This window comes from Hemiscyllium ocellatum, chromosome 8 (assembly GCF_020745735.1).
Source record: "Hemiscyllium ocellatum isolate sHemOce1 chromosome 8, sHemOce1.pat.X.cur, whole genome shotgun sequence".
NCBI classification, from domain to species: domain Eukaryota; kingdom Metazoa; phylum Chordata; class Chondrichthyes; order Orectolobiformes; family Hemiscylliidae; genus Hemiscyllium; species Hemiscyllium ocellatum.
In genome coordinates, this window is record NC_083408.1 from 25,096,105 (window position 1) to 25,108,710 (window position 12,606).

A 12,606-nucleotide genomic window follows, 5' to 3' on the forward strand; every position below is an offset into this window, starting at 1 on the left:
ATGCCTCTTAACGAGAGTTGAGATCAGTGCATTAGTAGAAGAGGATCTTACATCAAGGATCAAGACGCAGAATTTATTTTGGTGGAGCTAAGAATTAGCAAAGGGCAGCAAACCTTGGATATTATTTATAGGTCTCCAAACTGCAGTGGTAGTGTTGGGAAATTACGTCTAATGTGAGTAATGCAGTACGATGAGCAATATCAAATTACGAGGATGAATTCCTGTAATGTGTGCAAGATGGGTTTCTGGATTAGTATATTAAAGAGCCAACGAAGGATCATGCAAATATGCATTTCATGTGCAATGAGAAAGGATAATTAGTAATCTTACCTTGTTAGTGAGTATTTGGGAAATAGTGACAATATGTGATAGAATTTTGCATTAAGATTGAAGCCAGTACAGTTCATTTTGAAACTGGAGTCCCAAATCTGGAGAAAGGAAATTATGAAAGTGTGAGAACCAAGTTGGTTATGGTCGATCAGGAAAACACATGTACAGATTTGATGGCGTGTAGGCAATGGTTAATATCTATGGAAATATCCCCTTCTCAAGGGCAACAAGAGATGGATAATAAATGCTGGTTCAGAAAATAGAAAGACTTCATAGATATACATTCCTGTAAGCCACAAATACCCAAAGGAAAAGGTGAATTACCAAATAAGTTAAAGATTGCTTTAGATCAAAGGAAGTACTTTCTAACCATGCCAGAAAATCTGGTAAGCCTGGAGATTCGAAGCAATTTAGAACCCAGCAAAGGAAGATCAAAAGGTTAGCTCGGAAAAATGGATGCCCTCGGGTGAATTTATAATGAAGAATGTGGCTAACAGGGATAGTGAATCCATTGCTTATCTTTCAAAGTTCGATAAATTCTGTAAAGGTTCCAGCAGTGGCAAATGTTATCACACCATTTCAGAAGGGAGGAAGAAGGAATATGAAGAACTTTGTCACCAGTGGGGAAAAGCTAGAATATATCATAAAGGACAGGATAACGAGATATTGAGAAACGATTGGTAAAAATTGGGCACAATCAGCACAGATTTACAGTAGAGAAATCTTGTTTGACAAATTTGTTGAAATATTTTGAGGAAATTATTTGTAAGATTGATAAAGAAGAGTTAGGGATGGGGTGGTGTTTCAGAAAGCTTTTGATGAGGCCCCATGCAGGAAGTTAGAATATAAAATTAGAGTATGGAATAGGTGGAAATATATCAGTATGGAGTTAAAATTAAAAATTAAAAGACAGATAACAGAGTAGGAATAAATCATCCTCAGGTTGGCAACTTACAGGGTATTGCAAAGATCAGTGCTGCGGCCATTGCTATTCACAGTCTATACCAATGCTGTGGATATGGTCACTATCTGTAATATTTACAAGTTCGCAGGTGACCCATAATTTGGTGGGAATGAGGGTTGTGTGGAACTTGCAAAGAGGCTTCAAGTGGACTTCGAACTGCTGAGTGAGTGGACCAGGAGATGGCAGATGGAATTTAATGCTTTGGAGAGGGTGCAGAGGTTTATGAGGAGTTGCCGGGTATGGAAGGTGCTAGCTATGAAGAGAGGTTGAGTAGCATAGATTTATTTGCAATAGAAAAAGACTGAGGGGGGACCTGATTGTGGTTTACAAAATCACGAAGGGTATAGACAGGGTAGATAGGGATAAGCTTCCCAGGGTGAGATCACGCTTTCAAGGTGAGAGGTGGAAAATTTAAGGGGGATACACGCGGCGAGTACTTCACACAAAGGGTAGTGGGCATTTGAAATGCATTGCCAGCAGAGCTAGTAGAGGCAGGCATGGTATCTTCATTTAAGATGCGTCTGGACAGATGTATGAGTAGGTGGGGAGCAGAGGGATACAGATGCTTAGGAATTGGGCGACAGGTTTAGACAGTACATTTGTATCAGCTCAGGCTTGAAGGGTGTCTTCTTGGGCTGTAAATTTTCTTTGTCCTTTTGTTCTTTTCCTTGTGGAAGATGTGCCTTAAGAATATAGGGCATAAGTTTCAGATGAAGAGAGGAATCTGAGGAAAAGAATGGTGGAAATGTGGAATGCACTGCCTGAGAGGATGGTTGGACAGATACTCTCTCAATATTTAAGAAGTAACTGGACAAGCACTTAAAATGCTAGAGCGTAGTAAACTATATGACCAAGTTTAGGTAAATGGGATTAATATTATGGTGTTTGTTGTTCAGCATAGACATGGTGGACCAAAGGGCCTGTTTCTTTATGACGATCCCATTTACCATTGTCCTAGTGAAACTCAACACAATGCACGATATCTTCAAGGAACTGTCCTGTGGTCACTCCTATCAACACTGCCACAGATAAATCTGTACCAAATAGATTAGTGAAAATAAGGTCAAGTATGTTTTTACCTTGCTAGATTTTGTGACCATGTACTCACAGCTGTGTCCTTTAGGACTCAAACAGTTCCCAAACAATCTCAAGGAGAAACCAATCGACAAATTTTATTCCATAAGCTAACTTTAATAATCAAATTGCAATGAACATAAACATGCATGTATGGATAAATGTAGTCAATGAATATGACATTTCACATCAGATTAAAGGACCAGATACAAGGACAGGTCTCATGGATTGACCCGGGCAGTATGCTCCGTACATATCACATCAATTTACCCATTGTGTGCTTCACACTCTGACCTTCCTTGGGTAGATTTCCCATTCCTTTTCTTCAAATATTTAACTGCTTGTTTTCATGACCCAAGTTCAACAGGTACAACCTTGAACAAAATATAAATAAACTTCTCCAGAATTAGCTCCACTTTGCTCACTGTGATCATGGATCCTCTTTTATCTGAATCATCATTTGATAACGCTGTATGGCTGGTGTTGTCATTCGTTACTTAATGTAACATGAACAACTGCAGCAGTCCCTGAAGAAGGGTTATACCCGAAAAGTTGACTTCTCCACCTCCTGATGCTGCCTGACTTGCTGTCGTCTTCCAGCTTCCTGTTTGTCTATCTTGGGTTCCAGCATTTGTAGTTTTTTTTATCTGCAACCTTGTATTTGCCAATTACAGTCACCTGGATTCTTCCTTCAGTTCCTTCTAAATACCTGCAGGGGGAGCTCAAATGGTTCTGTCTTCAGGTTTCAAGTGGTTTTAATTTCCCCTTCAGTTAGATGCTGACTCAAAACAAATACAAGGAGAAAGTGAGGACTGCAGATGCTGGAGATCAGAGCTGAAAATGTGTTGCTGGAAAAACGCAGCAGGTCAGGCAGCATCCAAGGAGCAGGAGAATCGATGTTTCGGGCATGGGTCCTTCTTCAGGAATGTTCCTGATGAAGGACCCATGCCCGAAACATCGATTCTCCTGCTCCTTGGATGCTGCCTGACCTTCTGCGCTTTTCCAGCAACACATTTTCAGCTCAAAACAAATACAAACTTTGAAACCAGGGTCCGTGTTATCCAACAGAAAATGCGACAAGCAATGTGTTCAGAAAACAGCTCTTTTGCAATCAATCACAATATAAACAATTTAGGATAGCTTATCTGTTTTTGCTTCTATTTTCTACAATAATCTGCAATAATTCTTTCAATTGAACTCCTTGCGACTTTCATAAAGTCTTGATGTTTCAAATAAATATACAAAAATGTAATTTGTACTAGAGCTTATTGTGTCGATAGAGTTGGAAGTTAAATAATGCTTCAGTGTATTGAGTTCAGTGCTTACGCTGTTTTCTTGCTCTCCTGGTTGACCTTTCTTTATAATATTGCACTATACTTAAAATGTTCAGTGTAATTTAGTACAATTGAACTTAATGTTATATGGTCTTAGAGTTCTGATGTTGCAATGTATTTGAACCAGCTCTAACGTGGTCATGTATTTCCCTATATAAATGGCTAGCACAAACCATGAATTTGACATATTGTTTCTTTCAGATTAAACTTTGGGACCTGAGGACTACAAGATGTGTTAAACAGTTTGAGGGTCATCATAATGAGTGTGCTTATCTCCCTATTCATCCCCATGAAGAAGAAGGTGTTCTTTTAGCTGGCAAGTGCTACCTCTTGCTTATTTCCGCCCCTTTGATATTGGAGTGTGTTTTTAAGGTTTAGCTGAATGCTGGAAAGTCTACACGTGTGGCGTGCGCATTGCAAACGATAAAATTGCCTCTTTCAGGTTCCAAGTTCTGTGTCTGAATTTACAGACTGGAAAATATTCACATGTTCCTGAAATAACTTGAGTCTGAATTTTAAATACAAATGAGAAAAGATCAAAGGCTAAAACTCGAACCATACTGCTGTGTGAAAGAATTGGAAAATTAGTTTGTGGCAGTGGTAAAACCAGATTGGCACAGCAACAGTAGACCAATCATTGTAGCTTTTGCAATAAAAGGCTCTTTGGGCAACAGTAAAGCAAGTTTGACACCAACTCAACTAATGTTGATGACCAAAGGCTTGGTCAGAGTGCAAGGTTTGAAGGAGGTGTTTGTTAAAGAAGGAAGGTGAGATAAAGAGGGATAGGGAGAGAATTTCAAAGCTTGGGGCCCATGTAGTCGAAGGCATGGTCACCAGTAATGGAGGGATAATACCTGAGAATGCATGAGGACCACAGAATGATGAAACTTGAACAGAGAGGGAGGGCAAGACCAAGGATGGATGTTAAAACAAGGATGAGAACTTTAAAATGAAGACATCTCTTAACTGAGAGATCGTGTAAGTCAGCAAACACAGGGTGAGTAGTCAACACAATCTGATTCGAGTTAGAACCAGAGCAGTAGTATTTTGAATGACCTCAAGTTGACAGTGGGAGATCAGTCTGAAGCAACACTGACTGTCAGTTTTGTAAGGGGGTGATTTGATGCAGGGTGGAGGTACGCTGCATTAGAAGTGAAAGTAGGTGATTGCAGAAAAATGTTGCGAAGTGGTCGTTTTTATAGGGAATGAATTGATCTTTAGGGTTGGACTGTAAATTTGGAAAACTATTGTGTTTCAAGCCTTGACTCATTATGCTGTAAATGTTGAGATTGCCTCACAGATTTGCATCAACTACTAGAAATATACTTGAGGTATTGTTATGGACCAGACCAGACCCCCTCAAAACATTTCAAGAAAGTAGCCCTGACCCTAAATTTGCAAGTTGGTTGAAGCAGGTGTAGAGTGGATATTCCAGGAGGGATGCAACTGGTCAAACCAAACAGTTTTAAACAAAACAGACTTTACAAGATTACCAAATGAAATACAAACAAAAGAGAACAGAAACCGAATAACTTAACCTATCTGAAAACCCAACAGATTATCCCAACATAATTATCCTAGCAGTATCTATTACCTACAATCAAACTGCCCCAAACCCAGGCATTTTGGAACTTGTGCCTTTATGATCACCTGAAAATAAACCAAGGACAGCATAGCCTTGTTAAAGGAGCAGCATCATCACCGATATGTCTCCATGCACATTCATACAAGATACGGTTGTCAGTGAGACATACTATGACTGAATTTTACAAAGCTCTCTATGTCTACTGTAGTGTCACTAAATGTAAGGGCAAACTCTCTGTTTGGTAATCTACTTTCTTCCTATTCAGAGAATTGTCAGAGAATTTGCATTCTTGGGCAGTCATTTGGCTGGAATAACTTAACTGCCCAGCAGGCATCGAGCACAACATAACTACAGCTGAAGGTTATTAGCATGAGGGCAGTTAATCTGCCAGAAAAACTGTGTTTTCCCAGGCTCAAAATGACCCCCCAGCCTAATACACATGCACGTGCGCCCATGTGTGCATATGTGCGCACACAGTCTCTCTCTGTCATTCTGTCATAGTGTTCTCACTCGCACACACTTCCACATTTTCTCTCTCTCACATTCTCTTTTACATACATTCTCTCCCATTCTCATTCTCCCTCTATCATATACTCTCTCCCTCACCTGGACACATTGTTTCTGTCACATGGACACATTTACTCTTCATACATGCACACACTCTCACTCTCTCAGAGACACCATACACACTCTTGGTTTCTTTCACCCCTTCTAAATCTCGCACTGTCTCTCATTTTCTTTTTCTCTCTCACACACGCACGTTCACATTTCTATATCGCATGCATTCTCTCATATATTCTCTCTTTACTCACTGTCTCTTGCGCTCACTCACACTCTTTCGTGCATACTCTCACACCAGTCAGAGCTGGGGAGAAGTCTTCAACTGCTCAGAACTCACTGAAAATAAATCTTTTGCAAGCAAACATTTGTGGGGTTATCAGAGAGGAAGCCATCCTACAAAGCTGTTTAAGATATCTTTAGTTTGGGGAGCCCATGCTAATTTGTTTTCATGGTCTGGGATCACAACAATACCTGCAAAAGGCATGAGCTTGTCATCCTGGTGTAGTCATTCATAAAACACAAAATAATTTAATATTCAAAATGTAAAAAAAAATCATATTCTGGTGAACGGCAAAGGTACAAAGGACAGAAAAGGGTGATAGTAAGAGCTATTTTATGATGAAAAGATAGTATGAAAGTAAATGTGTAAGGGAAGTTAAAATTAGCAAGAAAATAATTTTGCATTTGGAGAAAAGCTTTCTTAAACCTTGATAACAGTAACTTGGTAAATGCAAATGCATTATTCAACATTGTGGGCGGCACAGTGGCACAGTGGTTAGCACTGCTGCCTCACAGCGCCAGAGACCCGGGTTCAATTTCCGCCTCTGGCAACTGACTGTTTGCACGTTCTCCCCCTGTCTGCGTGGGTTTGTCCGGGTGCTCCGGTTTCCTCCCACAGTCCAAAGATGTGCGGGTCAGGTGAATTGGCTATGCTAAATTGCCCGTAGTGTTAGGTGAGGGGTAAGTGTAGGGGTATGGGTGGGTTGCGCTTCGGCGGGTCAATGTGGACTTGTTGGGCCAAGGGCCTGTTTCCACACTGAGTAATCTAATCTAATCTAATTATTTATGTCACCATATGGAAACTAATATTGAATCAGAGACAGGGTCTTAGCAACTTTAATTTAAACACAATAATGGCAATTAAGAAATCAACAACACTTATAAGAGTGTCAGGACCATGATTTTTAAACAAAGCTGGTGAAAACATTGAGCATTAACAATCTACAATCCTCCAAAGGTCACAGAAGGAAACCAGTGATTTAATGACCATTTAAGTCTTTCATTAGTTGTTGGAAAACATTACTTGAATGCTTCATTAAGATGTGGACCCATTTAAAAAAAATCATTTAGTCAGAGAGACAGCAAAGATTTGTGAAGAGTTTGTTAGGCCTGGTAAACTAGATTGAATTCTTTGAAGAGATGGACAGGGGAATGATGATGTTATATATGCAGACATTCAGAAAGTATTTGAGAAAGCTGTCTTAATAGAGGTGGTTAGCTCAAGTTGAAACTCATGAAATTGAAGGCAGATGATTAGCTTGATTAAGAATGCAGTGGGGTGACAGGAAAAAGTGTGGATAATGTGACTAGTAACAGCAGAAGGAAATGGCCGATTGAGTGATAGGCAGGAAAGCTATGAACTTTAAAGTTTTGCTTATATCGCAAGTAGAATACTGTATCCATTTCTGTTGCCACACAACATGAGATTTAAATTCAGATTATGGCCTGTTTAGATAAGCCAACGAGAGAATCTTTTTCCAGATGTTTGCTGGTGGTACAAGGTTTGTTGGGAAACGTGCTTAAGGTTTTGGCAGATGGTAAGGGAGAGGTGTGAGGAACAACCCTGTATTTAGGCAGCAAATAGGAAAGACCTAAAATTTGCTATAAGAGTGGCAGGAGAGGAGACGATCACTTATTTCAAAAGAAGATTGCTTTGGGCATTTGTGGGAAATTAGACTTTCAGGGCCATGGAGATGGAAAGGGGAATCAAACTGACTGATCTACCGAGAGCCAATGTAGACTCAATAGGTTGTCTGTTGCAGGCCAAGCTAATCTCTCATTCTAGGTAAGGATCAAGTACATAGGACACTATTCTCCAAATATGGCACTGTTTGCTGAGCGCAAGCATAAAAGGAGGTACAAAAGCAGTTCTGTTCTTTTCAATTTAAAAAGGAGTGTTTTGGGACTGCTGGAATTAATATCTTTACTGTATCATTGAGATTTTTGGGTTTGTGTTATTCTATTTAATCTAAGTTCATTTTGTAATAGACATCCAATTTATTGTTAAAGCAAAAGCTGCAGCGTTTTGTACATATATTTCAGTGAGAGACCACAATGCTAAAACTAAAACAAAAAAAGACATGTTCTATCAAGCTAGGTTGCTGGCTGGGATCTGACCTGTCCTGAGTAACATCTGCTGGGATCAGAATCACAGCATCAGGCAAGAACATCATTTAAGCTGCTTCCCACTTCCACTTCATTATTTCTACAAATGAAATATTTTGAACAATACATATCACCCAGAACCAAAAGACGTAGAACATGAAATCTCAGATAAAAACAGAAAATGTTGGAAATACTCAGCAGGTTTTGCAGCATCTGTGGGAAGAGAAATATAGTTAATGTTTCAGGTCAGTGAGTTTTCATTTCCCAGTGTCACTGATCTAAAAGGTAAACAGCTTCTCTCTGTAGAAGCTGTCAGAGCTGCTGAATAGTTGCGGCATTTTCGTTTTATAATTTCAAAAGACATTGCATCTCATCTTGCCAGATTTTCCCACCCTCAACTTTAAACATCAACAGGATCACAACCTGATTTGATGTAAAAGTAGGAACTAACGAAATATTCTGGTAAAGTTAATTAGAAATTTTACTGCTCTCAATTTATCATTACTCAAGTAGCCAGAAATAATTTAACATCTGATAGTGATTTATTTCATTATTTCTATTAATGTTTCAGTTGGACAAGATTGCTACACTCGAATCTGGAGTCTACATGATGGTACCCTCCTTCGAACAATTCCATCTCCTCACTCTATTTCCAAGGACTCCATTCCCAGTATAGTTTTCTCTTCACAGTTGGGAGGAAGAAATGGTGTACCTGGACTTCTGATGGCAGTCTATCATGATCTATATCACTTCTCATACAGCTCCAATCACTGACTGTAACAGTGAGAGAAAATCAAAAATATAGTTCACATGGCACCAGCTCTGAGGCACAGCCAACAATAATGAGATTTGTTAAGTGAAGAAGAAAGGTTTCAAGCCATTATATTTTTCTAATCTCCTCCAGCAGTGATGTTTTTAAAATACGTGTGTGAAGAGCAGAAGAGGCTGAACAGCTGGTCCTTTAAGTTTGTGTACTTAATGGAATATTGTATTGTGCTGGTTACATAAAATTTAAATGAATAAACTTTTCTTTTGTTAGATTGAGGTGTGTTAATATAGCAGCAGATTATGCACATTTGACCAGACTAATCCAAACATGTTGGACAACACAAGTCTTTCAGCATCACATGTGCTGTAAATTTGTGCAAACTGTCTATAGTTTCTGCTTAACTAAATTGGTGGGAATATTTTATTGTATAAAAGCAAAGTACTGTCTGTCTGAAATTCTGAGTTGTCTGAGAATAGACTGGCGATTTACAAAAACAAATACAATAGGTGTTGAAGTTGCCATGTGTCAGCACCTTATATTAACAACAGAAATAACATTTAATTAAAGGTGGACCTTGTCTAAATTTTTTTCATTCACAGCTCATGGGTTCTCAAGTTAAGAAAAAGACAGGAACCAGGCCATTTCAATTCCAGGCTGGAAGAATCTGCTTCAAGGACCCATCTCTTTTCCACTGGAGCAGACCACCACACTGGGCCATTAGAATCCTAGGCCACAAGACTCCACGGAAGCCACCTTGAGGAATTCTGGGCTGAACCCACCTCATTGTCAATCGCGGCTGTCAGAATCTCAAGTTGAGAGTGTGACGCTGGAAAAGCAAAGTAGGTCAGGCAGCATTAGTGGAGCAAGAGAATCGACGTTTCGGGCATAAGCTCTTCATCAGCCCACCATTCCTGATGAAGGGCCTAAGCCTGAATCATTTCTCCTGCTACCTCAAATGCTGTGCTTTTCCTCCACCACATTTGTCGACTCTGATCTCCAGTGTGTGCAGTCCTCACTTTCTCCTTGTTGGAATCTCAAGCTAAACTCACCACGCTGCCAAAGCAAACTGCCACTCCATAGGACCCACCAGAATGGTCAACTCTTCCTCCAGGAAATGAGTCTGGGTAGGTTGGTGTGGACTTGTTGGGCCGAAGGGCCTGTTTCCACACTGCAGGTAATTAATCTAATCTAAATCATGGGGTTCCCACATCCATCTTCCCAGTACTTTTTCTAAACCACCTGTGACTTCATGTGACTTTTCTTGCAGCGAAAACACCTGAGCTTTATTAGGTCTTTTCCCCCTCAAAGGGAAGGTTTACCCTCGGGTAAATGATCTATATTATCTTCTATGATCTATAGCCTATGAAATCTCCTTTTGCCTTAGCATTTGAGGATTTTTTTCTCCAATTTCAGATTGAAATTGATGTTGAAAGCCAAACTTTGATTTATGAGCCAACTCATAATCACTAGCCATTTCAGCTGCTAATCCTGCTGTTTTAACTCTGCTATTTGACCTGAATTCTCACACTTCAGGAAGTGAATTTTTTAACTCCTCCAAAATAATAATCTCTCTAAATGTGAGATATTTTTGATCAATTTTTAATGCCCTTTTAAGTCAACTTTCCTCTCTAACTGCCAACTTCTATCAAATTCTCATTTTCTCTCTTTTCCTCTGCCTTTAATTGTAGTTCAAACTAATTAATTTTCTTTTTCATGTTCAAGCTGCTTCATTTGCAATTGAATTTTAGCAATATCCAGAGATTCTAATAGCCTTTCCGGAAATTTTAAATGTCGAGCTGTTACTGCAATTATCTCCCCATGCTTTGCAAACACCGACAACCCCAATTTCAACTTGTTTGCCAATTGAGAAACCTTTGCTTTACTCACTTTTTGCAAAATTCCCTCAGTTACTTCCTCCATCCCCAGAAAGTTCTTAGTGACTGAAAAAGCCATATTACACAAGCACACCCTGTTTAAACCAACCAAATTCAACACCTGAAACAAGACACTAACACCTACATTCGCTGCCTCAGACCCAAGAATCCTAAACCCAACTTGGAATTATGGATTTCGATCCTGACAAGAGCCCCCCAGTTTATTATGGACCAGACCAGAACCCCTCAAAATGTTTTAAGAATTTTCTTATTTTAAAGGGTTCCTGATGCAATGCAACAGTCAAACTGCTCAACTTTAAGCAAAACAATTTTGAACTCTATTGTTAGAATACAAACAAAATAAAAGGAAATTGGAATAATGTAACTATTGGATAACTAAAGCGATACAATTCCTATTCTTAGTTAACTACTCCAATATAATAACATCCCATAAACACACTCCTGGCTAAAAGGCAAATTCAGGCACAGATTCTCACATGCAATTCTCCAATTCAGGAGAAAACATCAAGAGAAAATTCAGAGTGCCCCATTCATTGAAGCTTCTAACTCTTTTGAGATCCCAATGGCTTCTGCTTAAAACTAAACCTAAGAACTAGAAGAAACTAGAATGCCTGGTCTCTGAGAACTGGCCACACCCGGTTGTTTCCATTGTTCAAGTTTTTAAAAAAACCCAAGGCCTCGCAAATAGCTTACTTTCTTAGAGACAGCTCTGTACCTCTACCTTACTACCTCTCCAAAATAAAACGAGGATAAAATAACCTCTTAAAGTGACAGCTTCGTCACATATGCCAGGGAGAAAGTTGAAAATGGGTTGTTTAAAAACTTCATTTTTAAAAGACTAAATTAGTAAATAGCACAGGTAGATACAAAGTTTGACCTACTTGCCATTACAGAGAGGTGATTGCAGACACAAGTGGCAACGTTTAGAAATGGTATGCACCTGAATATCTCTGAAGCAGAGACCTACCAAACTTGGAAAGTGAACTCTGACCAGACCAGCGTTGTTTGTTTGCTGGATATTTACTGGAATGGGTATAGTCCATTCAAAATCAGAGGATTTCTTCATATAGGCCTCTGTTGGGAGGTGTAAATAAAGTTACCTAAATAATGATCACCTGCAACTGGACGTTGGTTTTAGTGCAAAACATGCCAGACAAGAACTAGGAGCAAGAAGTAGGCAATTCAACACCTCAAACCTACTCTGCCATTCAGTACAATCATGACTGATCTCACCTTGGCCTCAACTCAACTTTCCTGCCCATTCCCATTCATTATTTGGTCATTACTAATTAAACACAAGACCATTAAAAAACATAGCAGAAATTAGGCCATTCAGCTCATCACATCCATCCTCCATTCAATCAGGAGGTTGATGAGGTTATCAACCCCATTCTCCTGCTTTCCCCCTGTACAATCTGTCATAAAAATACCAATCACCTGGCCTCCACAGTCTTCTGTGAAAACGTATTTCACAGACTTTGGTTGAAAATGTTTCTCCTCATCGAAATTCTCAAGGGTCTTCCCTTTACTCTCAGATCCTAGTCTCTCCTGCCAATAGAAACATCTTCCCAACATCCACTCTGTCAAGCCATTGAGTATTTTGTAAGTTTCAATTACATTCCCTCCCTCATCCTTCTAAGCTGCATTGAGAATAGACACAGACTTCAAATGCTCCGCATACGCTAAGCCTTTCATTCCAGGGATAATTC

The 12,606-nt window shown here is 39.5% G+C and overlaps 1 protein-coding gene across 4 annotated transcripts in view; it reads left to right on the forward strand.

Annotated features, from left to right (window-relative positions):
- The window catches only part of wdr21 (WD repeat domain 21), an 86,148-nt gene extending 76,875 nt beyond the window's left edge, over window positions 1-9,273 (forward strand). For all 4 annotated transcript variants that reach the window (XM_060828698.1, XM_060828697.1, XM_060828699.1 and 1 more), the window contains 2 exons: window positions 3,904-4,018; window positions 8,805-9,273. In XM_060828698.1, coding sequence (XP_060684681.1) covers window positions 3,904-4,018; window positions 8,805-9,007 — 318 coding nt within the window. In that variant the 3' untranslated portion in view covers window positions 9,008-9,273. The remainder of the gene's footprint in view (window positions 1-3,903; window positions 4,019-8,804) is intronic.
- Window positions 9,274-12,606: the final 3,333 nt, after the last annotated feature.